The sequence below is a fragment of the Ochotona princeps genome, chromosome 5 (genome assembly GCF_030435755.1).
Source record: "Ochotona princeps isolate mOchPri1 chromosome 5, mOchPri1.hap1, whole genome shotgun sequence".
Classification (NCBI taxonomy): domain Eukaryota; kingdom Metazoa; phylum Chordata; class Mammalia; order Lagomorpha; family Ochotonidae; genus Ochotona; species Ochotona princeps.
The window spans coordinates 52,277,144-52,302,276 of record NC_080836.1 but is presented as its reverse complement, the minus strand read 5'-3'; the positions used below and the strand labels follow the sequence as shown (position 1 = coordinate 52,302,276).

General features: G+C 43.5%; 1 protein-coding gene across 3 annotated transcripts in view; it reads right to left on the bottom strand.

The window, feature by feature from the left end:
- ITGA6 (integrin subunit alpha 6) overlaps nucleotides 1-25,133 on the bottom strand; it is an 82,236-nt gene that overhangs the window by 16,955 nt on the left and 40,148 nt on the right. For 2 of the 3 annotated variants that reach the window (XM_004577059.3, XM_004577060.2), the window contains exons 3-20: nucleotides 24,672-24,751; nucleotides 21,574-21,829; nucleotides 19,110-19,241; nucleotides 15,951-16,161; nucleotides 14,890-15,083; nucleotides 14,670-14,758; nucleotides 10,976-11,094; nucleotides 6,304-6,408; nucleotides 6,012-6,073; nucleotides 5,401-5,561; nucleotides 5,097-5,240; nucleotides 3,568-3,683; nucleotides 3,256-3,445; nucleotides 3,081-3,164; nucleotides 2,880-2,959; nucleotides 2,646-2,723; nucleotides 2,458-2,560; nucleotides 879-1,052 (exon numbers count right to left, since the gene is read on the bottom strand). In XM_004577059.3, coding sequence (XP_004577116.1) covers nucleotides 879-1,052; nucleotides 2,458-2,560; nucleotides 2,646-2,723; nucleotides 2,880-2,959; nucleotides 3,081-3,164; nucleotides 3,256-3,445; nucleotides 3,568-3,683; nucleotides 5,097-5,240; nucleotides 5,401-5,561; nucleotides 6,012-6,073; nucleotides 6,304-6,408; nucleotides 10,976-11,094; nucleotides 14,670-14,758; nucleotides 14,890-15,083; nucleotides 15,951-16,161; nucleotides 19,110-19,241; nucleotides 21,574-21,829; nucleotides 24,672-24,751 — 2,378 coding nt within the window. Of the gene's footprint in view, nucleotides 1-878; nucleotides 1,053-2,457; nucleotides 2,561-2,645; nucleotides 2,724-2,879; nucleotides 2,960-3,080; nucleotides 3,165-3,255; nucleotides 3,446-3,567; nucleotides 3,684-5,096; nucleotides 5,241-5,400; nucleotides 5,562-6,011; nucleotides 6,074-6,303; nucleotides 6,409-10,975; nucleotides 11,095-14,669; nucleotides 14,759-14,889; nucleotides 15,084-15,950; nucleotides 16,162-17,218; nucleotides 17,336-19,109; nucleotides 19,242-21,573; nucleotides 21,830-24,671; nucleotides 24,752-25,133 lie in introns of all 3 variants that reach the window. The other variant, XM_004577058.2, reaches the window with a different exon arrangement.

Below are 25,133 nucleotides of genomic sequence, written 5' to 3'. Positions count from 1 at the left end.
GTCGCTTTTAATCTCTCTGAATCTCAAGACCTGCAATTGTGAAATGGTGAGAATAATAAAAATACCTTTTGGGACTGTCAGAAGACGGGAAGGAGAAAATACAAACACAATACTTAGCACAGTCCCTGAGACACAGTAAGAACTCAATAAATATTGACCATCTGAAAAAATAACCGGAGACTGCTCCTGCGGCATAATGGGTTAAGTTGCTGCCTGCAATTCCCACATCCCGTATAGTGCTGATTGGAGAACTGGCTGCCTCACTTCAGATCCAGCTCTCTGCTAACATGCCTGGGAAAGCAGCAGAGGATGGCACATGAGGGAGACCTAGGGGAAGCTCCTGGCTTCAGCCTGGCCCAGTCCCAGCTGTGTGGTCGTTTGCATCTGAGGAGTGAACCATCAGATGGAAAATCTCTTTATCTCTGTCTCTCCCTCTCTCTCCTTCTCTCTTTCTGTTATCTCTGTCAAATAAATAAAATACCTTTTTTTAAAAAAAAAAAATCATTTCAAAAATAGGAAAGAAAAGCTCTCAAAGTCATTTGCTAAGACACCAGTACCTTTTGTAATGAATTTAATGTTGGCTGGTTTACCCCCAGAAGCGGGTACCTCTTTAAGCATCAATCATGGAACTCCAGAAAATATCATTTACCACCACAATCACTGCACATGTCTGCCTTCTGTGCCATAATGGCTGCCAACCAGCAAACCTTTCCCAACCAAACATGCCTGATACCTAACTACAGGAGAAACTGCAACAACTACAGGAGCAACATACATTCGAGAATGCCATGTTCCAAGGGACAATCATGAATTCCTCCTCACAAGTAGGCTCCTCTAACTCACATCTCTGGAGGTATCAGCTAAGTCCATCAACATACCTTCAGGTTCAGGGGGTTTATTTCACTCTGGGGTTCACAAGCTATATTTTCTAATCCTTTGGATTCCACCTTCACCAGATAAAGCAGCCATTTGCCGTTGCTAATTTCTTTGGGCCACTGGATATTCAAGGTTGCCGTGCCAAGGTTTTTGAGAGGTTTGCCTAAGTTAGTTACCTGTTGGAAAACAATGCGGAATGTCTCCATGTCATCGTCTCAATGGAAAATTGCCTATAGGTTGTATGGCATAATCCTACAGAGCCTACAAAAGTGGACTGTTGATAGGTTATTTCAAATAGAGATGTGTGCTTAAAATATTCTTATCAAGAAATAGAAAGGGAAAAATAAAAAGGTCAAACAGAAACACATGATTGCTAAATCAATCCGGAAACCACTGTTCCAGGCAGTGCAATCAGCAGTGCAGATTTACTCTGTCTTAATGTGCGGGGTGCATCTGTGATTTGCTCTATACCCATCCTGCTTGGCACACAATAGCACCCATGCCAAGGCAGTGAGTGCCCCCACTCATTGTGAAAATAAAGCTGCCCTTGTCCTCCACTATGCAGCCTGAGTCCTAGCTCAGAACCCAGTAACGTTCTGTAGAAGCTAAAAGCAGCTCAGGACCCACAGACTTCTTTTGCAGCCATCCCACGTAACCATCCTAACCACCACCACAACCAGTGCCAGCTGTGTCTGCGGGTGAACATCCCTCCTCTTCATCCTGCTCCAGGAATGGGTGTGCCCATTATTAGCTTTGCAGACTTTCATTTCCATGTTCACTTTCAGAAATGTAATCTGAGCCATGGAGACCCAAACCCACATCTGGGTAATGAGTAGACCCTACCCTGCCTGCTCATATTCACTCAACTGGACCCTAATGGTTGCTGTGACTGTCTACTGGGAAATGGCTCAGAGCCAATCATGAGCCTTTCTTACTGGCAGATGTCAAATCTACAGTCATTATGATGAAACTGGAGCTTCCAACATGATGTAATGAAAAGTCTTTAGTAAAAGCCACTGCTACACTTCAGTGGCAAGAACCTTCTCAAATGACTGTCAAAAAAGCTTGCTCCCTCGTGAGCACTGGAAACAGGCCTTATACAGAAAACAGCAGCAAAGCAATCTTAAAGCCAAACAGAAGACTCCGGGTAGGAGGGGGCATCATGTATTGCTTTGTTTCTAGGCTACATATACATTAAAACTCTAAGAAAACAAGTGGATTCTGACCTAAAGGCCTATCCTGAGTGTCAGGTGTTTTTCTTTCTGCAAGCTAAAATGTTTTACCACATTATTATTATTCTCCAAAAGCACTGTTTTTATTTATACGGAGTCGTAACCACCTCAGTGGCAGGAGGATTGGGAAAGGCTCCTTTTTCAATCTAGGGGCTTCTACAACATTGGCTTGGTGTTACCAAACACAAGCAAGTGGCATCATGGATTTTGACCACATTATTTTTAACTGGGCATTTATTTACGGTGCTTATTTATTAACACTATACATTTATTAAAATGATATATTCAGGATTATACTTGGACTGTGTAAACGTCTAGCATATTAAATGGACTAACTGTTCCAACTCACCCTGAATTCATATTCTATTAAACTTCCCACTTCGTCTTCAGATTTCATAGCTTGCTCACCGACCACGGTACCTCCAAAATACACCTGAGAAGGTTTAGCGACTCTATTAAATTAAAAAACACCAGTTTTAGTGAGGATTGTAAATGTTTCTTTCAAACATTGATTTGTTATGCCAAACAAACACTTACCCAGAGACCGATAAAAGCAGTTCAATAACCACTTTTGCTTTAGCTGTAATTGAAGCCAAATTATCTTGATTGCTTGTTCTGAAAATGAAAAGGAAACAATAGAGTTTTATTTTAACAGTCAGTTTTCTCATTACAATTACACTTCTTTTATGTGTTAGATCAGGGCCAATTCATTGACTGCCTGTGTTTTCACAAAATAATTCTAAATGGAAAGGTGGAAGTAATGACTCTTACGTTTCCAACTTCAGGTTAACATCCAGGTCTGTAGTATCAAAGGTGACCTCAGTTGTACTTAAAATCAAATAAAAAGTAACCTAGAAAACATAAATCACCATTAACCCAGATCAGGCTTACAGACAATGTGATGGTATCAAAAAGAGTATAATAATAATAATAATAACAACAACAACAACAGCTTGGGAACGCATCACCTACACTGGAATTTCTTTTGAAAGGATTTCCCAGCTCACATTCTGCTTGCGAGCCATTTTGGTTGGCAACACAGCTCAGCTGTTTCTCCTGTAACAAAAACACACCAGGGGTCAACTCTTCAGTTTGCCTGCCACTCAGAGTGGGCCTTCCTTCTGCACAGCGCTCGACACACACTTACAGGGAATGCCCGTAGTTCTCTGTACGCAGAGTAAGTGAGCGTGTCGGGGAAGGTGGCGATGAGTCTGGCTTCATGGGCATCATCACCATCTTTGGTGGGATTCTTTGGGTCAGAAGGGCCGTTGGTCACTGTTATTTCCAAAGCAATATCCTTCTGATCTTTGAGAACTAGTTCTGGCACACCTTGTTGACTGTTTAAAAAAAAAAAAACACACACACACAGCAAAAGATCAAGCTCTCAATGCATGTTCAGGAACCCTTTCTTCATGAACAGCCAGAGCCATTTGTGCTGATGCGACAGGGCAAGCCTTACATTGGCAAATAAGAAAACTTGTCCTGATTTCCTTCTCGGGTGCAAAACTTATATCCTAGTTTCAGGTTGCTATTGCACACGTTGTCGTCTCCACATCCCTCTTTTAAGAAGTGCACCTGTAGGGAAACAAAACCACTGCCATTACGCCATTCAGGACACAGGGAGGTACCCAGAGAAGTTTCCATTCTGTTCATTTCCCTCTTCGACAGCTCCCAGTGCAGAATTCAAACTCCAGTCATAGCTGGCCATTCATCTCATTCTCACTCTGTCTCTGATCAAAGCAGTTTTAATAATGCTCTGACCAGGGCACTGGGGGCTGTGCAGTGTTGCCAGGAGGGTGAGCCTTGCAGCCACAGAAATGTGGCTTTCAACCCTGGTTTCGTGGCTTCAGGCGGGTCAACTGATCTTTCAGAGTCTAAGTCTATGCAAATAGTATCCCACCATCCTACTTTACAGGGTTACTCTAAGAATGATCAGTAATAATGATACTGCTCACAAATGATTTACATACACTGACTCACTGAATCCCCAAACAGACCCATCAGGAAGGTTTTTTGGAGCCCCACTGTACAGCTGAGAAGACAGGGAGCATGTGGAAGGTCAAAGGTCAGGAAAGCTGTCAGCACAGAGGCATTAACACAGTGCTGCACATCACACTGGACAGACAATTTGGGAGACCTTCTCTGTGTCTGTTACATTTAACATAACTTTGGAGCTGGCAATTTTACACAACAACTAGCAACATGAGAACATTTCAGGAACACCAAAGCATACAAAAATAGAAAGATCTGTATTTGGTGGCAAAAACAACTGATGAAGTAGAGTTGGGCATCAGCTCCTGAACTGAATGGCAGCAAGTACTCATTTCCTCCAAGCTCTATACCGAGTCACCAGCACCAGGACCCTCTGAGGTTTTGCACAACAAGTGCATAATGCCAGACCAAGCTCCTACATCAGAAACATCCTAAACCCTACCAAACAGAACCTTCATTCATATGTGGGGTCCAGTGGACCACAAAACATAAACAGTTCTTGCTAAGACAATGTAACGTTACATCCAATAGTCAATGGCTTTCTCACTACTAACCATATTGTTTAGTGCTGCTGCGTTTTCACACTCCTTGCTCTTAACATTCTCACAGTGATTTACCTTGTACTTTTAACGTTCCGATGCTAAAATTTGAGTGTACTTCAAAAACTTCATTGAAAAATTGAATCAAAAGGTAACTTAATTTTGGTAGAAAAAAAATTGAAATCCATGCACAGATTTTGCCACAGGAAAAAGATATGACAATATATAAGCTCTGGCAATTATAGCCTCAATCAGTTATTCTGATAAAAAAAAATTATGAGGGAAAATACTTTCTGCCTCCAAATTGTATGTTTTGATTTTCATTGCTAATTTGGAAGAATCTGTTAATCCAAAGAAATGGCCTTTTCAGCCCATCACGAGTTCTACTGCCTTCACAGATATCTGAATTGACCATCAGAACAGGGCAAAAACTGTGGAAAACAAAAGTCACACTTACATCGGTTTGGACCATCTTGGGTTCATTGGAATTCAGAATGGGAAGGACTTCTGGAAGTGAATTCACTCGCCTACGAGAGCTCGGCTCCTGTATCTCCACGGAGGCCGCGATCGGGATGGGGCGCAGTTTATCTCGAATATTATCCTGGGAAGCATATAGGGACAGTTAAGCACGGTGTGAATTGCAACGGGGAGATCCGGGACAATGCTTTGGTATTGACTAATGCAACATTCAAATAACCTTCAGCCATCTTAACAAGTCACCACCAGCCCAAGTCATGTGATGGTGCCAGCCCAGGCCTCACCTGCAGCCAGAGGGTCTCCTCCATGCACATTCTCTGCTTCTGTCTGTTTAAGGTCAGTTCTTGAGTGTATTTGGGCTCAGAGCCTGGGTTTCGAAACTGAACTCGTGAGGACAGCCCCAGTTTTCTTCTCTCTTTTTCAGCTTCAAGTGTGCCCACAATTGCTGGACAAAATGACCAAAGTCGCATTAACTGAAAGCATATGTTTGCACACGAATACAAGCATGTTGAGCTCCTTTCCAGTATTTTAACTGCCCACAGAGCAACAGATTTCCCTGCTGCCTTTGTTCCTCGACCAATTTTTTGGCAATATGTATTTCACCACCTAGTGATGTTTTCCCAAGTATACTGTCCTTTCCTTCCTATTGCTAATTTTTTTTTTTAAAGCTGAATTTCCATCAGGCCACCTGAGGGAGCTACAGCATAAGTTAAAAACCTTCAGCCAAAAACAGTGGCCTTCCAGATCAGTCAGCAGACAGCACATGTGCTCAACTCCTCAGACCAGAATTGACGGGCCTGTTTTGGGCCACTGCAGTTTCATTTTTCTGTGATTTATGGATCACTTACAACCTGGCAGAGAGGGGGGGAAAAAGGATATTTCTAAAAGTACTTACTTATGGATGGATTATAACTGGTGGGCTTGGCAGTGTACTCAAAACAGGCTTTAACCTTGAGGCTGTAAGAAAAATCAAACGTGTGTTTCTTAAAAGATGCTTTCTTGCAATGAAAAAAACAGATACGTTCCCTGACCATGAGATATGCCCACTGTCCGTGGATGAGGAAGATGTTCTGTATGTACAGGGCAGATTCCCCACCCTTGGCCCAGTACCCCACCTCCCATCTTCCCCCAGGGCCACAGTCATCTCAGTGGCAGAGGAGGTACCAGAGACACATAGCAACCCTCACCATATCCCGCTGGGCGCCCCACATGATGCTGACATCTTCTGGCGAAGGTCAATCCTGCTAGGAGTCACGGTGACAGTTTTCTGAATATTAATCACTGGCCGAGATCTGAAAACAAAGGAGTAGAAGGAAACTCAGCCTTATGTTACCCAGGAAGGGAGACATTTTCCTACCAGAGACTTGGCCATGGCTGCATCAGACATCTTCAAAACCACAGGGTGGGGCAGCAGAGCCATACCCGTGTGATCCGCCTCCATCTCTATCATGGCTAAAAGCGAGTAGCTGTTAATGCATAGACACGTATAGAAGTAGACAAGATTTATTCAGAACTGTACTGTGCTTAATCAATTATAATTTTGAAAACTACTTATTTATTTTTATTGGAAAGTCAGAGATACAGAGGAGGAGAGAAAGAGAGGAAGATCTTTTGCCCACTGATTCACACCATAAGTGGCCGCAACAGCCAGAGCTGAGCTGATCCAAAGCCAGGAGCCAGGAGCTTTTTGTAGGTCTCCACATGGGTGCAGGGTCCCAAGGATTTGGGCCGTCCTCAACTGCTTTCCCAGGCCACAGCAGGGAGCTGGATGGGAAGTGGGGCTACCAGGACATGAACCGGTGTCCATATGGGATCCTAGCGCATGCAAGCTGAGGACATTAGCCACTAGGCCACCATGCCAGGCTCAATCAATTATAAATTTACGAAGTAAGATGCAGAGCATGTACATTTTACATTTATGTAAAACTTATATGTGTATGCATGTGTGTGTGTTTTAAAGGTTCATTTATTTTTATTCAAAAGGCAGATTAACAGAAAGCCGTGACAAAGAAAAAATCTTCCAACTGCTGGCTGACTTCCCAGATGGCTATAATGGCTGGAGCTGAGCCAATCTAAAGCCAGGAGCCAGGAGCCTCCTCTGGGTCTTCCACATGAGTGACCCAAGGACTTGGGTTATCCTCCACTGCTTTCCCAGGCCACACAGGGAACTCAATCAGAAGTTGAGCAGTCTAGACAGGAACCAGCAACCATATGGAATGTCAGTGCTAGCAGGCAGTGAATTAGCCTGTTGAGCCACACTAACCGGCACCCATATGGGATCCTGGCGCATTCAAGGCAAGGACTTTAACCGCGACACTATTGCGCTGGGCCCGCGGATCAGTATTTCAGAGGTCCTCTCCTATCTATGGACACAGATCTAGCGTGTTTTGTGGCAGTTGATGCTGCAGTATTATCAGTGGAGCATCCTTTATTTCACCAACCCCTGAATGAGCAAATTCATGCTGGAATTTCTGCTCTGACAACTACCTCTACATGTATGTACACACTTCAGGTAGGATAAATTCCTAACAGCATTTCTGAGCCAAACAATTTTGTATTTTAAAAATAAGAGTAATCTTGCCAAAATACACTCCCCAAAAGAGTTACACCCAAAACAAACCTCACTCCTGGGATGTTCACTGTCAGGGTGTCTACATGTATGTGAACAACACTATGGACAGTCCCGGGCAACCTCCCTTCCCCCAGTAAAAATATTTGTCCCCCTGCACCAGAATATACTACAGCTTTTCCATCCTCACAATGTATCTAAAACTTGAACCCTTTAACCTTTCCCACCCACATTCTGGCTACCCCAATTCTATACATATTCAAGCAGCAGGAATCTCACACCTTTAGCCCTGCTTACTCCACAAAAACCCCTTTTCTTTCCTTGCAGAATTCTCCCTGGATTCTGTAGCCAAAGGCTGGCAGGGGGCTGACAGCCTGACCTGTGCTAGTGTGCAGGTGAGGAGGTGGGGGAGGGCTGGGGAGATCTCTCACCGCTTAGCTCCATCACTCCCAGGTCAGAATTCAGAATGGAGGCAATGGCTACCATGCAGATTCAGTTAGGCTGCCTTTGGGAGGCTTGGGGGAAGCCCAACCATGTGGGAGAATAGTGTTTTTGTAGGAATATGCACTGCAAATGCCAAACAGCTAGTCCAAACTTGCAAAATAGATGTGCTCATAAGCTGGAGGCCACAAGTTTCTTTGTGGTGAAGGGCACGGCTCGCCATGTTCCGCCAGCTCCACTGCTTATCTTTCTACTTTGGCATTATAGTTAACCAGCTGCCACTTCCAAAGATACTAACTACATACAAGGTTAGTGTGAAGGTTCATGGGAAATGAACTTTCACGGAAAATTCAAAGCATGTTTTGGTACAAGATCTTAAACTCTACACATAGTTTTTTCATAAGCACTTTACAAAACATTCTTAAGATCCTTTGCAGATACTTGAGTTTTAAGAGCATGCATATATTTAACATTCAGTAGGATCTTTAAAACATTTTTTTTTAATTTGTTTGAAATGTAGAGAAAAAGAGATGCTTCATCTGCTGGTTCATTCCCCAAATAGCCTCAACTGCTGGCACTGGACCAGGGTGAAGCCAGGATCCAGAAACTCCACCCAGGTCTCCCATGTAGGAGCTAGGAACTATATGTACACGAACTACCATCTGCTGCTTCCCAGGCTGGTTAACAGGGAGCTAGATCAGAAATGCAGTAACTGAGATTTGAACTGGCACTCATGCCATAGCCCAAGCCATGGCCTAACCTGCCATACCACAATGCCCAGGTCTCACAAGTGTTTTACGATCAGTTGTCACAGACGCAGTATTTCAAGTACCATAGTATTAATGCTTTAGTGAGTGTCATGAATTCCATTTGACATTTCTGTCTACCTTATTTTTTAAACACAAAATTTTTAGCTTATAGAATATGCGAATCATGAAAAAAAGTGTTAATACATAAAGCCAATCTCATGGTCTTCCCTGCCTCACGTATAACTGCTATTTGTCCAATAGGTGTCCTGTAGTTCTAGGAGGATTTTGTGGGAGAAATGTCCAGGATTAAAGTGGGGAGGTTTGGGTCCTGCATCTTGTTTTCTCCAAACCCAGCCTGAAAGCCCAGCCAAGCCCACACCAGTTTCCTCAGCTTTAACATGAGGAGACACATTCTCCTCTTGTTATCAAAGGATGTTGAAATTCACTTTTGTAATATCTGTGAGGAAAGCAGGAAGAAGTTTACTGGGTTCACAGTTTACCCACTTATTACAAGAGGAAATAAAGGCACTATCAACAGAGGGTATCAAAATGTCAATTACACATGGACATACATTCAACTGGTTGAAGGCAGATCATATGGGCTGGCATTGGGGCACAGCAGTTAAAGCCTCTATCAGTAATACTGGCATCCCATATGGGGATCAGTTCATATCCCAATGTATTCCAATTCTAATCCAGCTTCCTGTCAATCTGGGAAAGCAGTGGATGACGATCCAAGTACTTGGATCCCTGCTGCTCCGGTAGGAGACGCGAGTGAAATTCCAGGCTCCTTCCCTGGCTTCAGCCAGGCCCAGTCATGGTGGATATTTGGGGAGTGAACCAGCAGATGAAAGATCTCAACCTTAATCTCTCCCTCATGCCCTTTCTCTATCTCTGCCTTTCAAATAAAATAAATCTTTTAAAAACAAAAACAACACAAAAAAACAGGCCAGTCATCTACTGAAGAGAAACTTGGGGAACCAGATTTCAGAATAGGAAGTCAAAGTTTTTAATAGTCGCAGGTTAGGTCTCAAACTAGAACTACAACTGCAAATTGCTTTTTGATGGACATTCCTGCTACTGTTATGATCTCCTCCACCTTTTAAAAATGTTCAATTGCATTAAAGTTGATGACTCTGTCAGCAGAGAAGCATGCATGTAAAGACAGTGTTTTATAACCACCTGACAGCTCACCGTGTGCACCCCTTAGCCAGAAGTACATACAGCATAGCAACAGTCCGGGACATGGGCATGAGGCGGCATCCATGCTTTCCTGAGCTCCTTCCTCCCTTCCTCTCCACGTCACAGACTTGGGCTCATCCGCTTCGGTGCTTCCTCAGATCACATCCATATCCCTGTAGTTTTGTTTTTATGTTTGTTTTTAAAATGGGATGGCTTTCATGGATTTTGTCACTTCAACAACTGTTCCTTTATGTGTGTGACTTTCATCACTTACTATCACATAACAAATAATCTCTCCAGAAGCGTTCTGGAAGACTACCGGGCCATGATGGTGTCAAGCACTCATGGGAAATAGTTTCATATATGTTACTTATGTTACCGTTCATTTATTTAACATATTCTTTACAAAATGGCTACAAAGCCAGGTAAGAAAAAAATCACCCAGGGCAGGTATGTGGCACAGCAGTTAAATGACGACTTGTGATACCCACATCCCATATGTGGCTCCAAGTGCCTGACTGAGGTATTGGCTACTCTGCTTTCAATCCAGAATCCTGACAATGTACACCCAGGGGAGGAACACATGACGATGGTTCAAGTCCTTGGGTCGTTGCCACCCTTGTGGGATACTCAGACTGAGTTCCAAGCTGCTGGCTTCCATCTGGCCTAGCCCCAGCTATTGTGGGCATTTTGGAAGCGAACAAGGAAACAGAGGATCTCACTGTCTCTCAAGGAAAAAGTAAAAATATGTTTAAAACACGTGTTTTACACTGTAATATTATCCTCAAAAGAAAATGAGTGTTTTCAAAATAACTATGCCTTGGCCTTTGAAATGCAGATGTTACAAATTTCAATCCAAAAGGTCAAAATATCAAGGTAATCTGATAACTGCACATGCATAAGGCAGAAACAACACACCTGAAAATAGTTACAGTATCTGAGAGGGAACCAACAGCAACATCAGGGTAGGAATTTCTATCAAGGTCCATATTTCCAGCAATCGAATATCCAAAATAAGGTGATGTACCCTCAAGAATCTGAAACAAACAATGCATCAGAATGGGCACAGAGATACCAAAATGAGCCTCTTGTCTGTTTTGAACAAGATACACAAGTTCCCTTTTAGCTGAAGTTTGAAATTATACATAAGCAAATTACATTAAATTATAAAATACATAAGACCTAACATTTCAGACATTTATTTCATCCAATTGACACAGTATCTGGAAAGGTAGAAGAGCCATTTTTTGATGAGTTAACCAGGATATTTCAAACCAAACTCCCCCGATTCTTATTTTTCTCAACAGCTACTGAAAAATTTGGGATCTGAATTCTCCACGTTTGTCCAGTTAACATCTCTACTTACTATACTACTAAGGCAAAGATGAGGGGACTTGAGAAAGTTCATGGATTTTCCGCCTAGAACACATGGGATCTCTCCATACGCAGCTCCAGTTAAACAATCTTGAAGGCAGTACATTCCATCCTTACCTTCAAATTAGAAAGGCTGAGTCTTATAGAACCCTCCAACACTTATGGGTACTGGGGTTGAGTACAAGCTGGATTGGTCTGGGCCACAGTACCCATTTGTTTGCATAAGAAATAGGGCTGGACATCAGCTGCCAGAAGCTGGCACTGGGGGCTAACTCTGTCAAGTCAAACCACAGAACTGTTATGGGGTGCAGCCAGTGATAGCCAGCACCCATTGACAGTGGGCAAATGAAATTTGGCTGTGTTCTCTACCCTCTGTCCTGAAGGTGAGTCCTAACAGCAATGGAATGTTAATTCCATCCTCAACCACTTCCCCCCACATCCTAAATTAGCCAGGATATTGGAAGTCCAATTAGTCCAGATGTTTTAGCTACAAGCCCAGTTCCTGTTCCTGCCCATCCCAACGAGCACTAATCAACTCCTTAGCCCACAACACTTAGGTATTCGCTCCTGCCCACCTGTGACTCATCTATCAACTGAGAGGGGACGGTATTGTTGTCATGTAACCACTCCCCTCACAGGCCCCTTTAAAAGGCCCATGAAGCAGGGGCTCTCTCTCTCTCTTTCTGGCCAGGTGCTTCCATTATGCTAGCACCTCGACTCTTGGCTGACCCTGAACAGGTAATCCCCTGAGCATGGTCCCTGTGTACTGCTTAGAAGATGCAATGGTTATAATAATGTTTCTGCTTTGTGTACTATCTGGAGTTCCAAGAGGGGTGAGGCCAAGCAGTAGTAGAATGTGGGCAGAGAAGTCAGGGAAAGGTGAATGTCTGCAGCTTTGTAAGTGTGTCCAGGTTATTCGCTGTATGTCTCTTAGGATAACTTATATTGCTGGGGAAGCTGGGACATAGGTCTTCAGCTTAATGGATGGACTTAAGGATGATGACCATTTGTTTCTTTTTGGGATTATGATTGGTTGGATTATGATTGGTTGGGTTGATGTATGGACGTGTGATTTGCTATTGTGCTCTATTATCACCAAGCTTGGTTAATAAAGACTCCTTAATAAGCCTTAGACATGTCTGGTATGATCTTGCTCGCACCCTGCAACAGAACCACCCGAAGAGTGCATAAACCAGGATTGAGACAGACCTGGGAGGGAAATAATGGGCTCCTCCCTCTTAGGTTACTACTCCTGCGGGACGGCATGAAAACTAGGATGGGGGCTGGGGTGGCTAGACAGAGAGGCACTCAACAACATCCGTGAGGGCTGGATAGTTGAGCTGGTTAGATGGATCTAAGCTTCAATACCCATTGAAATGTACGAGAGCCAAATGGGATGTGGGACAGATTGGACTAGTCTGCTACACATACTGGCAAACCAGGGTAGGGGGCGGGTCTGGTGGGGGTTACTGTGGGTCGCTCCGACTAGGCTGCAGCTCCCACTGGTCTATGTGAGAGCCGAGCATGTGTTGGGCAGAACCAGGCTGGACTGCAACATTGGTTCCAGTGCAAGTTGGGACTGAAAACAGAAACAACCCAGCAATTGCAACCACCAGCTGATCGTGGTGATGGACTGTGCTGGGCCCTGTGCTTGCTAGAACAAACAAGAATCTGGTCTGGGAATAACTCAAAGTTTCTTTGGGGATCTCCCCAATTGAAATGGCAGACTCAGAACCCTAGCCAAGAAAAGAAAAAAGAAAGAACAAGTCAATCAACCACCTCAGCTATATGCTGGCAGCGAAATACTGGGCAAATGGAGTCTCTATGATAGACTGTGTCAACCAGTAGATTCAACGACCTCATCATGCTTGGTGTGGCGAGACTGGCAACGATTCATGACTGGTGAACTATCAAAACCACTTAAGCAGGTATCTCAGAGCATGCCCCACATCCGGGACTTGGGGTTGGTGGGAAACTGGGTGGGGCCTCTCCCTCAATAATCCCCTTTACCTCAGATACATGAAGGAAACAATATGGAAATAATAGTCTTACCCACTTCCCTGTAGCCCTTGAACCTTTTTACCATAATTAATTATGTAAAGATTGTCCAAAATAAAAAAAAAAAGAAGAAAAGAAATGGGACTGGAGACAGAACTGACTCAACGATTGCAACTAACAGTATGTGTGCAGGTTTGATGTGGGTGACAGACTGAGCCAGACACCACACTGGCAAGCACACACAAGGGTCAGGTCTGGAACCACCTCAAATAAGGTCCCCTGGCGTATTCCCCCAACTGAACTGCTGGATTCAAAATTCCGACCAGGGGAGAATGGCAGGATCAGTAGACTGACTGTAGAGTGCATGTGTCAGAACTGCGCCTCCTTAATGATCTAGACAGCATTGAATGGCATGCCCAGATACACGTGGAAAATATGGCAGTCCACTGTGGAGCCTGTGGAGGACACCTGGTACCATAGCAAAGGAAGGAGGGCAGAACAAACTGGACAACTACTCCAGCCAAGTGTTGACTATGGAGAACCTAAGGTGGACTATGACAACCAAGGGAACTTGGAAGGATTTTCTCATCCTTGGATCAGTGAGATTGACAGCATTTCAGAACTATCAAAACCACTGAGGCAGAACGTTTGCAGCAAGCTCCACACTGGGAACCCTGGGATGATATCAGATGGCCATTCCCACCCCTGGGTGCTGAGGCATCTGGGAGGCTGAGTGTGGCTTCTCCCCTTATCTCCCACCTTCCCCCAGAAACGGGGAAGAAAAAGTGGAAGCAATGCTCTCACTTACTTTCCCCTAACCTTCGATCCTTCCCACCCTGATCAACTACATAAAAATCATCAAAAATAAAAATAATAATAAAAAAGAAAGGCTGGGTCTTTACGCACTAAAATCAAGTTACCTTTGAAAATCTTGTTTTCCCTGAGCTTTTGGAATTACCCACACATACCCTTTCAGGGTAAGACAAACTTGTCCTTTAACTTTTTTTTTATTTCTCATTTATCCAAGAGATTTTGCAATTAACACAAGCAACTCAGTGCAATTAAACATCTGCTTCAAAGTTGTTTTCCAGCAATGCGTTTTTTTTTTTTTTTACAAAAGCAAAATTCATACTTGGAGGCTTACAAATAAAACATTAGTAAGAAAATTCACTTACACATAAATATCCTTTTACAAAGCTTAAAAACTGAGACAAGTTATAGAAACAAGGTGATGAATTACCTGTGTTGGTTTGGTATTTATTCCACTTGCAGACCCGTGATAGATAAAAACCTTCCCCATATCATCATAGGGAGCTCCAACTGCAATATCTGTTGGCAACAGCACAGTTTCATAAACGTTACATTTTGAAACTATTCCAATGTTTTTAAAAAAAGACAGGAAGCACTCATTACTGTAACAATCAAAAACCCTATCTGGAAGCCAGGACCATTTTACCCACCTGGGTAGCCATCCTGATTAATATCTCCGATATTTTTGACTGCAATGCCAAACATAGAGTCTTTGGTCCCATTAAGACGAATTGGCTTGACGTTATTCCATCTGCCTTGCTGGTTAATGTAGACATATACTGCTCCTCCAACCTCTCCATCTCTATCAAAATACTGTGGAGCACCAATGACTATATCTTGCCACCTGAAGATCCAACAAAAGGGCAATCAAAAGTGAATCATCTGCTAAAAATGCCAGCAAGCTAAGGGAGAATACAAACCAGCTCAGGTATTAAGGACACAAACAGATATAGAAAAGACAAAAAAATCAAGGTAGCCTGTAATAAATATCCCAAGGAAAACATTGAGAGTAAGAACTCAAAGTTAACTCCTCAAGCTGGAACCACTGTGCAGCAGGACCCCCAGTGAAGATCCCCTCACTCTAATCTACCTCAGCTGGCAGCAGTGGCCACAGAAATACATTCTGACCTGGTCACCAATCCTTATGGTCAACAGGACATTTCTGGTGCTCCAGCTGCCCCTTAAGAAACCAAAGACCAGGAGCAGATATTTGGCACAGTGGTTAGGGTGCCACATGGGGTGCTTATTTCCTGTACTGAAGTGCCCAGGTTTTAGTGTCCGACTCCACTTCCAACTCCAGCCGCCTGCTACTGAGCAGTTAAAGGACTCCATTACTTGGGTCCCTGAGACTCACGTGAGAGAGCTGAACTGAGTTCTGGTTTCACATGGTCCAACCCTGGATATTGCAGGCATTTGGGGAATGAACCAGTAAATGGAAGATATATCTCTCTGTCACACCATCCCCCCTCCTATAAACTGTGGCTTTTAAATAAGGAAATAAATCTTTAAAAATAAAACCAATGTAGTCTCACATTCTAAGGAGGGCAATGACCATCACACAAACCATGGAGACGTTTTATATATAGATATATTCATATATAACCAATATATTCTGGGAACCCCCAACCTCATGAAATGGCCCATCTTGAGCCCTATGGCAGCCGGTCAAAGCCACACCAATCCTCAGTGAGATCTACTCCAGCATTCTTACCCATCCTTGTTGAGGTCCACCACAGCCACGTCATAGCCAAATGAAGAAGCCAGCCCTTCCCCATCAAATATGTACTCAGGGAGGAGGTGTGCAGACTTCATATCTCTTTTCAGCAAAACCACAGCTCCACTGTGATTGGCTCTTGGAGCTCCAGATACAAAAGTAAGCTCATCTTTGGAAACAATAGCTTTCCCTGAGTCCAAAGAAAATCCTAGAAAAGAAAATACAGCCTTTTACATCAGTCCTATGGTTCATGAGGTTCCATATCGTAATCCCTTCATTCCCTTTTCTTTCACCCACAGCTAAGAGCTCTGACACAAAGACAGAGTTACCGTGGGGCTCCTTCCTTGCTTTCTACAGATGTTATGATGTTGAATTTCTGTCTATGCTGCTGAGCATGTATGATTTGAATTATGAATCATGCATTTTAAGAATCAATTCAGACCCCATTTTGACACTAAAATGACAGTAAAGAAGAATCAGGCTAGATATTGAATTATCTTGGGGGCATTACATCACAGCTAGGGAGAAGACAAGCTGGCCATGCTGCACAGTGGTGTGTCTGCCACAGGGCTTGGCTACAATGGAATGAGCAGTGTTTTTACATCAATGACTCCCTTGTTCCTTGGTCTATTGGGTAATCAGGCAAGCACAAATGCTAACATCATCAATATCACCATGAATGGCATCTCATGATTTTGGATGAACTTTGCGACACAAACATGCACACCACACTATGGCTGAGACACACGGTGACTGAGAACCTGGTACAAACAATAGAGGTGACTCAGCTGTGGCTGAGACCAACCACATGCTTGCTGAGAGGGCAGAAGACGTTACGAGCACCCAGGTAGCCAGCCAGATCTCAGAGCCTGAGGCTCGGCGGGAAGCAAACAGAAATCCCCTTCTCAAAATTGGTCAAGTAATATCTTCCCATAGAAAGGCAGGGCAGACGCCAAGCACAGGGGCTCACCCGCTTCCCCTGGGTGCTTTGGGTTTGGAAAGCATCACCGCTACTGTTGCAGTTCTCAGCCTGTGAAGCGAGCTGAGAAATCGGATGAGCCACGCATTCAGAGCAGGGCGAGACAGCCGACAGCAGCTCTGCCACCCATCTGGCGGCAGGGCCTCCACCCTGGCATGCCTTCTGTGCGTGCTTCACTTGAAACGAAATAGAAAATAAAAAGATTTATGCTCTGTATGGATAAAAAAAAAATTTTCTAAATGACCATGACCAAGACAATTTATTTGTCACCTCAGAGGTCACAAACCTAGGTAGCTATTCATCATCACATCAGGGGATGTGTCAGGTTGCTTCCTGGGAGGCCGTGTTTTATAAACAAACTGATCAGGATCGGTAGAGGAAACGCTGGTCAGAAACAGCAGGCCTGCACGCATGCACGGGATGGAAGAGACGGGAGAAAAAATAATTATGCTTGGTGAGAAGCCCAGCAGCCGTGCTCTCCGGGGGATGCCGAGGCCGCAAGCGCCGCCGGCGGGCTGCTCTGCTCGCTGCCATCCTTCAGGCCGCTGATCTCATCCAGCCCCAGACCCACTGCTCTCTGGAAATGACAGCCTCACACACAGTACAGCCAGGCACAGTGGCACACAACAAAGTGGATTTCTTTCTCCCACTTCTACTTTTCATGGAAATTCATTCTCAAAGTAGCGAAACTGAAAACACCTTGTATTTTCACATATGCCGATGGCAACTACGATCATAAAATCCACAGGCACCTATCTGAGAGAGCTAAGTGTTGGTTTCTTAGCCAGAACAATTATATACTAATCCTCACACGTGATCGCTAAATAACACTTTGAAGGAAAGAGAGAGGTCGATGAACATATATTCCAACACTGGTTTCTTGCTCATGCTTACTCAGAAAGCTCAGGTTAAATGCTGGAGACTAGGAGCGCTCTCCCCTGCACAACCCTTCGTGGCCTGCAAGGCCCAGCAGGCCTGTCACCACACCACTCACACAGCCCACCGCTCCCCCTCACCTTAGCAGCCCCATGAGCATTTCTATCCTTGCCTGCAGGATGACAGTGTCATCCTGGACTAGGAAATAAAGCTGCCTGAGTCACAGTGATAAGCATCAGCTTTTTACAAAAAAGAACACTAACAGTATTTTCAGTCTTGCAAATACAAAGAGGACTGACTACATAGTCCCTGACTCAGAGCACACAGCAGGTGTAACAAGTCAAGAGTCAATCTAATTTTTTTTTCCTATACTCTCAAGCTGTATTTTTATTTTTGGAGAGATGAGGGTATATGAACAAGTTTTATCAATTTAATTTTTTTAAATGAAGAATTATAGATATTTATACAATTTGAACAACTTCTCAGTATATGTTTACTACGAGCCCATGGTTTGGAATTAGTCACACATAGATAACTATTTTTCCTTCTTTTACTCACCATTATTCCAGTAATATCTCTCACGTATGGATATCTTTCTCCTTGCTTTTTTAAAAAATAGCTTTAGAAGATTTTTTTTTACAATTTTCCAAGAAATGCACAGTAATTATTCTTTATGTCAACTCATACCAAGAATTAAAGCTTTTAAAAGCCTTTGTGTAATTACCATAATGCACATGAATAATTTAGGACCCTATTAGTAATGCAAACAAGCCTCCGGAGTTAAAGAATTGGCACTTAGACACAATCTGGGCATCCCCCAAGCCACGTGAGCAATCCGGCTCAGCCTCAGCCACCAGACCTGCGCCCTCGGCCAGCAGCAGGGCCACCCCATGGAGGATGGCAAAGGAAGAGGGAGGACCTAGAGGTCCTGTCCGGTCACCAAGCATAACTTTATAAATGGAGCTGTTAAGAACAGCACAAGCGAAGAGGCACGCTTGGAGAGGGCAGGCAGCACAGCCATCCGCAAATCATGGTTGTATGGATGGTCGTCTCAGGCGCCCATGGACTTCCAAGTAAGAGTGTGGATGATTTTAGGCAACAGCAGATTGCTTCGCCTTGGATGGGGTCCCAGGGAATCTCCAAGGCTCATCGAGGTCCAACAGGTGCAGCCACAGGCCCCTGGCGTCCCTGCCCTGGCTTCTTCTCAGCCTTGACGTCCAGGGGCCTGTGGGCATGGAGGGAGGGGGGCAGCCACCCAAAGGGTCTGCAGCACTGGGCAGGCAGTCTGTGCTCATTCGTACCTAAGTAACTGTTAGCAGGGACAGGAACCAGACTTTCATCATGGTCAGTCTCACCACCAACTTCATAAGGCCCATCTTCAAAGATGTTCATGTCAAAAAAAGTATTATTCTTTTGCTCTACACGAACAATGCCTAAAGGAATGAAATGGCACAAACAACAACAAGAAAAAAAAAGTGAAGATGAAATAAAATAAAATAAATGGTTCCCGATAAACACCCTCCTACAATGTTATCACTGAACTCAGGAGGAGAAGTGAGAGGAAGAAAAAACTTAAGAGAAAATTTTCAGGTGATGAAACATGTTCATAAAAATTTTTATGTGAAACAAAGTTATTCTTGTAATTAAAAAAACATGCATTTTTCAGGAACTATGTTTATAATGTCATGGAAAATGAAATGCCTAGCAGACAAAAATCTACAGAATACTAGTTTTTTAATGACAAATGACATGAACTCATTATAAGCTTAAGTTTTAACATTTTTTTAAAAGTAGATCAGATTTATAGAAGGGAGAGACAGAAAGATCTTCCACCCACTGGTTCACTCCCCAAATGGGTGTAATGGCCAGAGTTGAGCCAATCTGAAGCCAGGAGGTAGGAACTTCTTCTGGGTCTCACGTGCAGGCACAAGATCCCAAGGCTTTGAGCCATCCTATACTGCTTTCTCAGGTCACAAGCAGGGAACTGCACGGGAAATGGAGCATCTAGGACATAAACCAGGGACCATATGAGATCCAGGTACTTGCAAGCTCAAGAGCCATTGAGCTATTGTGCTGGGCGCTATATTCCTAAATTTGATGTTTCCTGCAGTCCTAGATCAATGTTGCCTTTTCCTGCAATACAGAATTGAAATGACTACACTGAGGTAGGTGCTTGGTGCAGCAGTAAAACTGCTGCTGGGGATGCCTGCCTTCCACAAAGCAGGGCCCAGTCCAAGTTCCAGCTCTGCTTTATAGACCGGCTTCCTGTTAATGCAGACTCGGGGAGGCAGGCACGAGTCACAGCTCAGGTGCTTGGGAATCTATACTACCCATGTCAAAGACCTGAATGGAGTTCAGGGCTCTCGGCTTCAGCTGTTGCAGGCATTTGGGAACTGAACCAGTGGATGAAGATCCTTCTCTGGTCTCTCTGCCTTTACAGTATCAATTTAAATACAATTCTGTAGAGTTTTAAATAACAGACTGATGGAATTATAACTCCTTATGAAGGACTACTGTAACAATATGGGGAAAATCAATTGGGGGTGGGAATTGGAGAATGGAGAAATCCCATTTTTAAAAAATTAGCATATTTTTTCTTTAAATAATTTATACAAAATTTTCTTGTTATAGATCTTATAATTAATAATTAAAAAGATAAAATCACTGAATGATTCTTTTTAAAATGGTAAAGTGGCTTAGGATATATAAGTAGATAAGACACAGCTCCCTATGAGTTACAGTCAGCGTAAAGGGTGAGTGGTATTTATACTTTACCTGGCAATTCTGCTTGCTACAATAAAACAATCTCTGAATTCATTGTTGTTTTGATTAGGTCAAAATAACCTGAGTCTCCTCAATATGGGGGTGGGGTGGACTAGAAAGAAATTTATTCCTGGTGGTGGTCACCACGGTCATCAAGCAGGGAAAGGTGTGGTGCCAAGAACTGCTGTCAAGGGAAATTAAAACTAAGAAAAAATTTCCCCTTTTCATTAACCAAAGTCTGCGGTTCTTCCTGACTCCCATAAATGTGATAGGATTTATTTCAAAGTTTTCTCAATCAGCAATAAAGATCTTCTTTCCAAATCAGATGCTTTTCTCTTCATCACAGCATAGACTTGGCTGATTGCCCTTTGTGATCTAGCACAGTGTTCCAAACTTGCTGAATTTCTTCAGATACAAGGGAAGAGGGACACACAGGAGCATCCATGCGGCCCGAGAGTGTGGGTCTCCTTCCTCCTAACGTGTCCCTTCACCCACATCAGTCACCATTTAAAATACCATGAATCAACTTTTCCTCAAATCACTTGAAATGATCATCCCTGAAGCCCCTCAATCTGTCCATTACCTGCTTGATGAGCAAAAACTGAGCTTCTAAGATAATGCACAAAGAAATGGCCACATCAATGCACTCTGTACAGAAGATTCTGGAGCCTGTCTGCAGATGTTTTCACACTTTAAGTGAAAACTGGCTTCATGAAACAGATGCAGATAAAAGCAAAGATGACTCCTGACAATTAGCACAGTCCTCCCAGAACAAGTTACCTATCCACATTAACAAGGTACTGACAGTTCTCAAAACAGAAACATCCACTGCACTCATTATTTGTTCTTAAAAATCACGTCGTTCAGAAATTTGAACTCCCTACCCACTTTCAACTAAACCTACCTTACAACCCAAATTACCTTAAAACGTACTAAGACATACAACAGCAATGCCACACACCTTCTAACCTCCCGATTCCATAAATACAAATGATGTGGTACCTTTCCAGTTGTAAGTTCCTGGGGCGCCAAACACAATGTAATGAAAGTCTTTAGTGAAAGTAGCTGCTACGCCTTGCTGGCATGAACCAAACTTTTCATGGCCCCTCAGTCGGCCGTCACAGAAGCTCCAGTCTCCTCCGTCCATGTCATCCTCGATCCTGAGGTTCTGACTCAGGACGTAACACCTCCCGAAGATGTCTCGCGATTCCTGCTTTGTGTTAACGTGCTGCCGCTTTTCATATCGATGAGCACACGTCTGCAAACAGATGCAACAAAGTAACCCCATGTCTAGAAACCTTGTTTGTTTAAAATCACGAATGGATAAAGCTGTCCATGATAATGAGCCAATTCTGAGCAGCATGCTCAAAAAATGACATCCTCATCCTGGACTGGATCCCAAACCAGCTAATCTTCCCTGAAGTGGCACTGAAGGGATCATTATCAGACGCCGAAACTAGGACTGGGGTCTCATCCCACTCAATGCTCCAATCCAAATATTGAAGGCCACTCTGCACCCGCAGGCAATTCATCTGCAAATTCACCTGTCACATACACAAAGAGAGATATTTCCTTATTTTATTCTCTTAACTTAATTGGCTTTTAGTGGCTGTCCAAAGCTCTACATCAGTGGGAAGTGAGTCATTATGTTCTGGAAGGCAGAAATCATGGACTTATTCGAATAGGGCTCAAGCAAACCCAGCTGAAATGAAAACATTCTCCTTGTACCCACCCAATTTCCTTGTGATCAGCCTTAACTCATACTCCAAGCTCCAAGGTTATTTCCCTAAGTCACTTTTTCAAAGGTGGAGAGAATTACACTGCCATAACAGATGAAATAATCTCTATAATTTCTACAAGGGTTTGCATGACTATCCCTCACTGAACACAAGCTGGAAAGACTTAAAATAGTCCTTTTCCCATAATGGCTCTTGTAAATATCAAAAGTCAATGTTTGCTAAAATTTCCATTTTTCTTAAAACTTGGTGTAGATCATTACAGCAAGCAGATTCTGATGGACAGAAACTCTTCCCACTCCACCGTGAGAGGTCCTCCCACCGCCATTTGGCACCACAATTCCATCTTTTATGACACTGCTACTACTTCTGTGTGAAGAAGCTCAGATAAATAACAAGAGCACTTTTAACTGCCCAACACTCATTCAAAGATCATTCTCATTTTTTTCATTCAGCTATAGAAGCTACAAAGTTCCTATGATAAAAGTCATATTTAGTCTGTTTCGGTTTCTTTTTTCTTTTTTGTCAAGATCATACCGAGTTTTAGGAATAATTCAAACAGATTTATTACTAAGTTCTTTAATAAATGCTATAGAAAAACATTTTATCACATATATAGAACATAGAAAAAAATGTATGACCGCTTTCAAGCACAAAGGCAAGTTAATGGAAAAGCTCCAAGTGTGTGGATAATTAACAGGTTCATTTTAGTGCATATAATTTTGAAATCTATGCAAATAAGGGGTTAAAACTGTTCACAAAAGCCTTTCCCGCAGAAGGCCCACTCCCGTTTTTTGCTTTCCTTTCTGCCACGGACCTCAAGTGATTGCCTCCGTCTCTGCTCCCCCTGCCGTGGCACACACACTTGCTCTCGTTTGTGTTCTTCCACCACACACGGGCTGTGCACACTCCCCTTACTCTTGGAGCAAACTCCTGATTATATTCCTTGCTCATGCATGCCAAGGCCAAGTCTTCCTACTCTTGCGAGCCAAAAGAAAGCTTCATATTCCTCTTCAAAAAAGGAGAGGTAGGTCAAGTCTTTGCTTTTATCAAGTTAAAGTTGTCCTGCTCTGTGGCAGACACTTTTACCTATCTCTCATGCTTCTCTCAGGAAGAGAATACTGGCAAAAAAGCTCCTAGTGAGTTCTTCTGTTGGAGTAGCAGCACACCCTGCTCTGCCCCCACAAAGTCATTTTTCAAAATGTCTAATTCCTAGGGCAATCTAGCCTACACTTTGGGCCGGCTCACACATCCACCTTTACAGGAACGTTCACTAAAAGACACACCAAAGCTTTGTATCCAGGCCAGGTGGTGTTATGCCCAAGGCAAGGACAGTCTCGTCGGCATTTGCTTTTTGCGGAGCAGAAGAATATGCTTCTTCTGGCCTAGGAGAGATTTCACCTGTTATCATTTTCCAATTATGACTCATCTGGATTCTTTCATATTTCAACAGTTTCTCAAAGTAACAGTGACCATGTGGAGGCCATAGTCACAGGCAACATCTGATGAAAAGTTCCTGGCTCATGAGATGGAGCCCTTAGATGACACAGAAAGAGATTTCTGAATTCAGGACAGCCAAGTGCCACGACCTAATTAGAGTTCATTGACGGGCTGAAATTCTTGCAACATAATGTAATGCTCTCTGTTTAACTGCTGATTTGACATGCTCACCATCCCAGAATGCACCTGTGAGGCGGGGACTAGGCTAATGCTAAGATCTCACCCTGCCTGCATATCCAATTGGGGTACCATATCCTTCCCACGCTCAGGGCCAGCAGTATGACACAGTGGGTTAAGCCACCAACTGTGATACCAGCATCTCATATGCATGCTGCTTCTTGCCTGACCTATTTCTGCTCCAGCTCCCTGCTAATACGCCTGGAAACCAGCAGAAGATAACCCAAGGTCCCTGCATCCACATAGGAGACCTGGAAGAAGCTCCTGGCTTTGGCCTGGTCCAATCCTGGGCGGTGATCCAGCAGATGAAAGATCCGTGTGTGTGTAGGGGGGGGGGGGAGTCTAACTTTCACACAAATAAATCAACCTTTCCTTTAAATGTTCATGAAACATGTGATCCTGATAAAAAGTATACATGGATTTCAAATTGTTCACCAATGTAAACTTGTCTGGTAATCTCATTTCTTCATGAACTTCTTGAAGTGCTCCTGTGGATCAGAAGTCACAGGACAGAACAACCTTTTGGTTTCTTCTTGGCATGACTTTCTGCTTTTAAAGCAGAGAGCGTGGCTACAGTGCACACTCCCCATGGGCGGAGCCTCTGTTTTGTTTGCTGCAGTCACGCCAGTGCCAGCACATGACAGGTGCTCCAACATCAAGGGAAAGACCCTGTGTCTACATACGTACCACCACCTTGCCGCCTGGCCCCTGACTCTGAACGGTGACTCCCATCCACTGGTCTTCCTTGCTTTCTGAGGAAGGGTCAGCTGTGGAAAGCAGCACAGGGAACATGCACAGTGAGCCCCTCCCACAGGCTACAAAACAATAAGCGAACAGAAACACCAGAAGGGGTTTCTACATTGCCTATTCTTTTTCTTGAGTCTATGTATGCTTGCAAGTTAAAGAAAACATATTTTTCCTAATCAACCAACAAATATTTTTCAAAAGATGAAGAAGTAAGAATGTGCAAAAAATATCAAAAAAAATATCAGTTCAAATATCAAATTAAGTTCAGGTGGAGCTTCTAACTGTTCTACTCTGTCTACTAGAACAAGAATATGAACATGGCCATGACATGGATAACAGCATGGCATCTCTCAGCCACCCAGAACCCTCACAAAATAAATTTTCATCTGAAATAGGATGGCA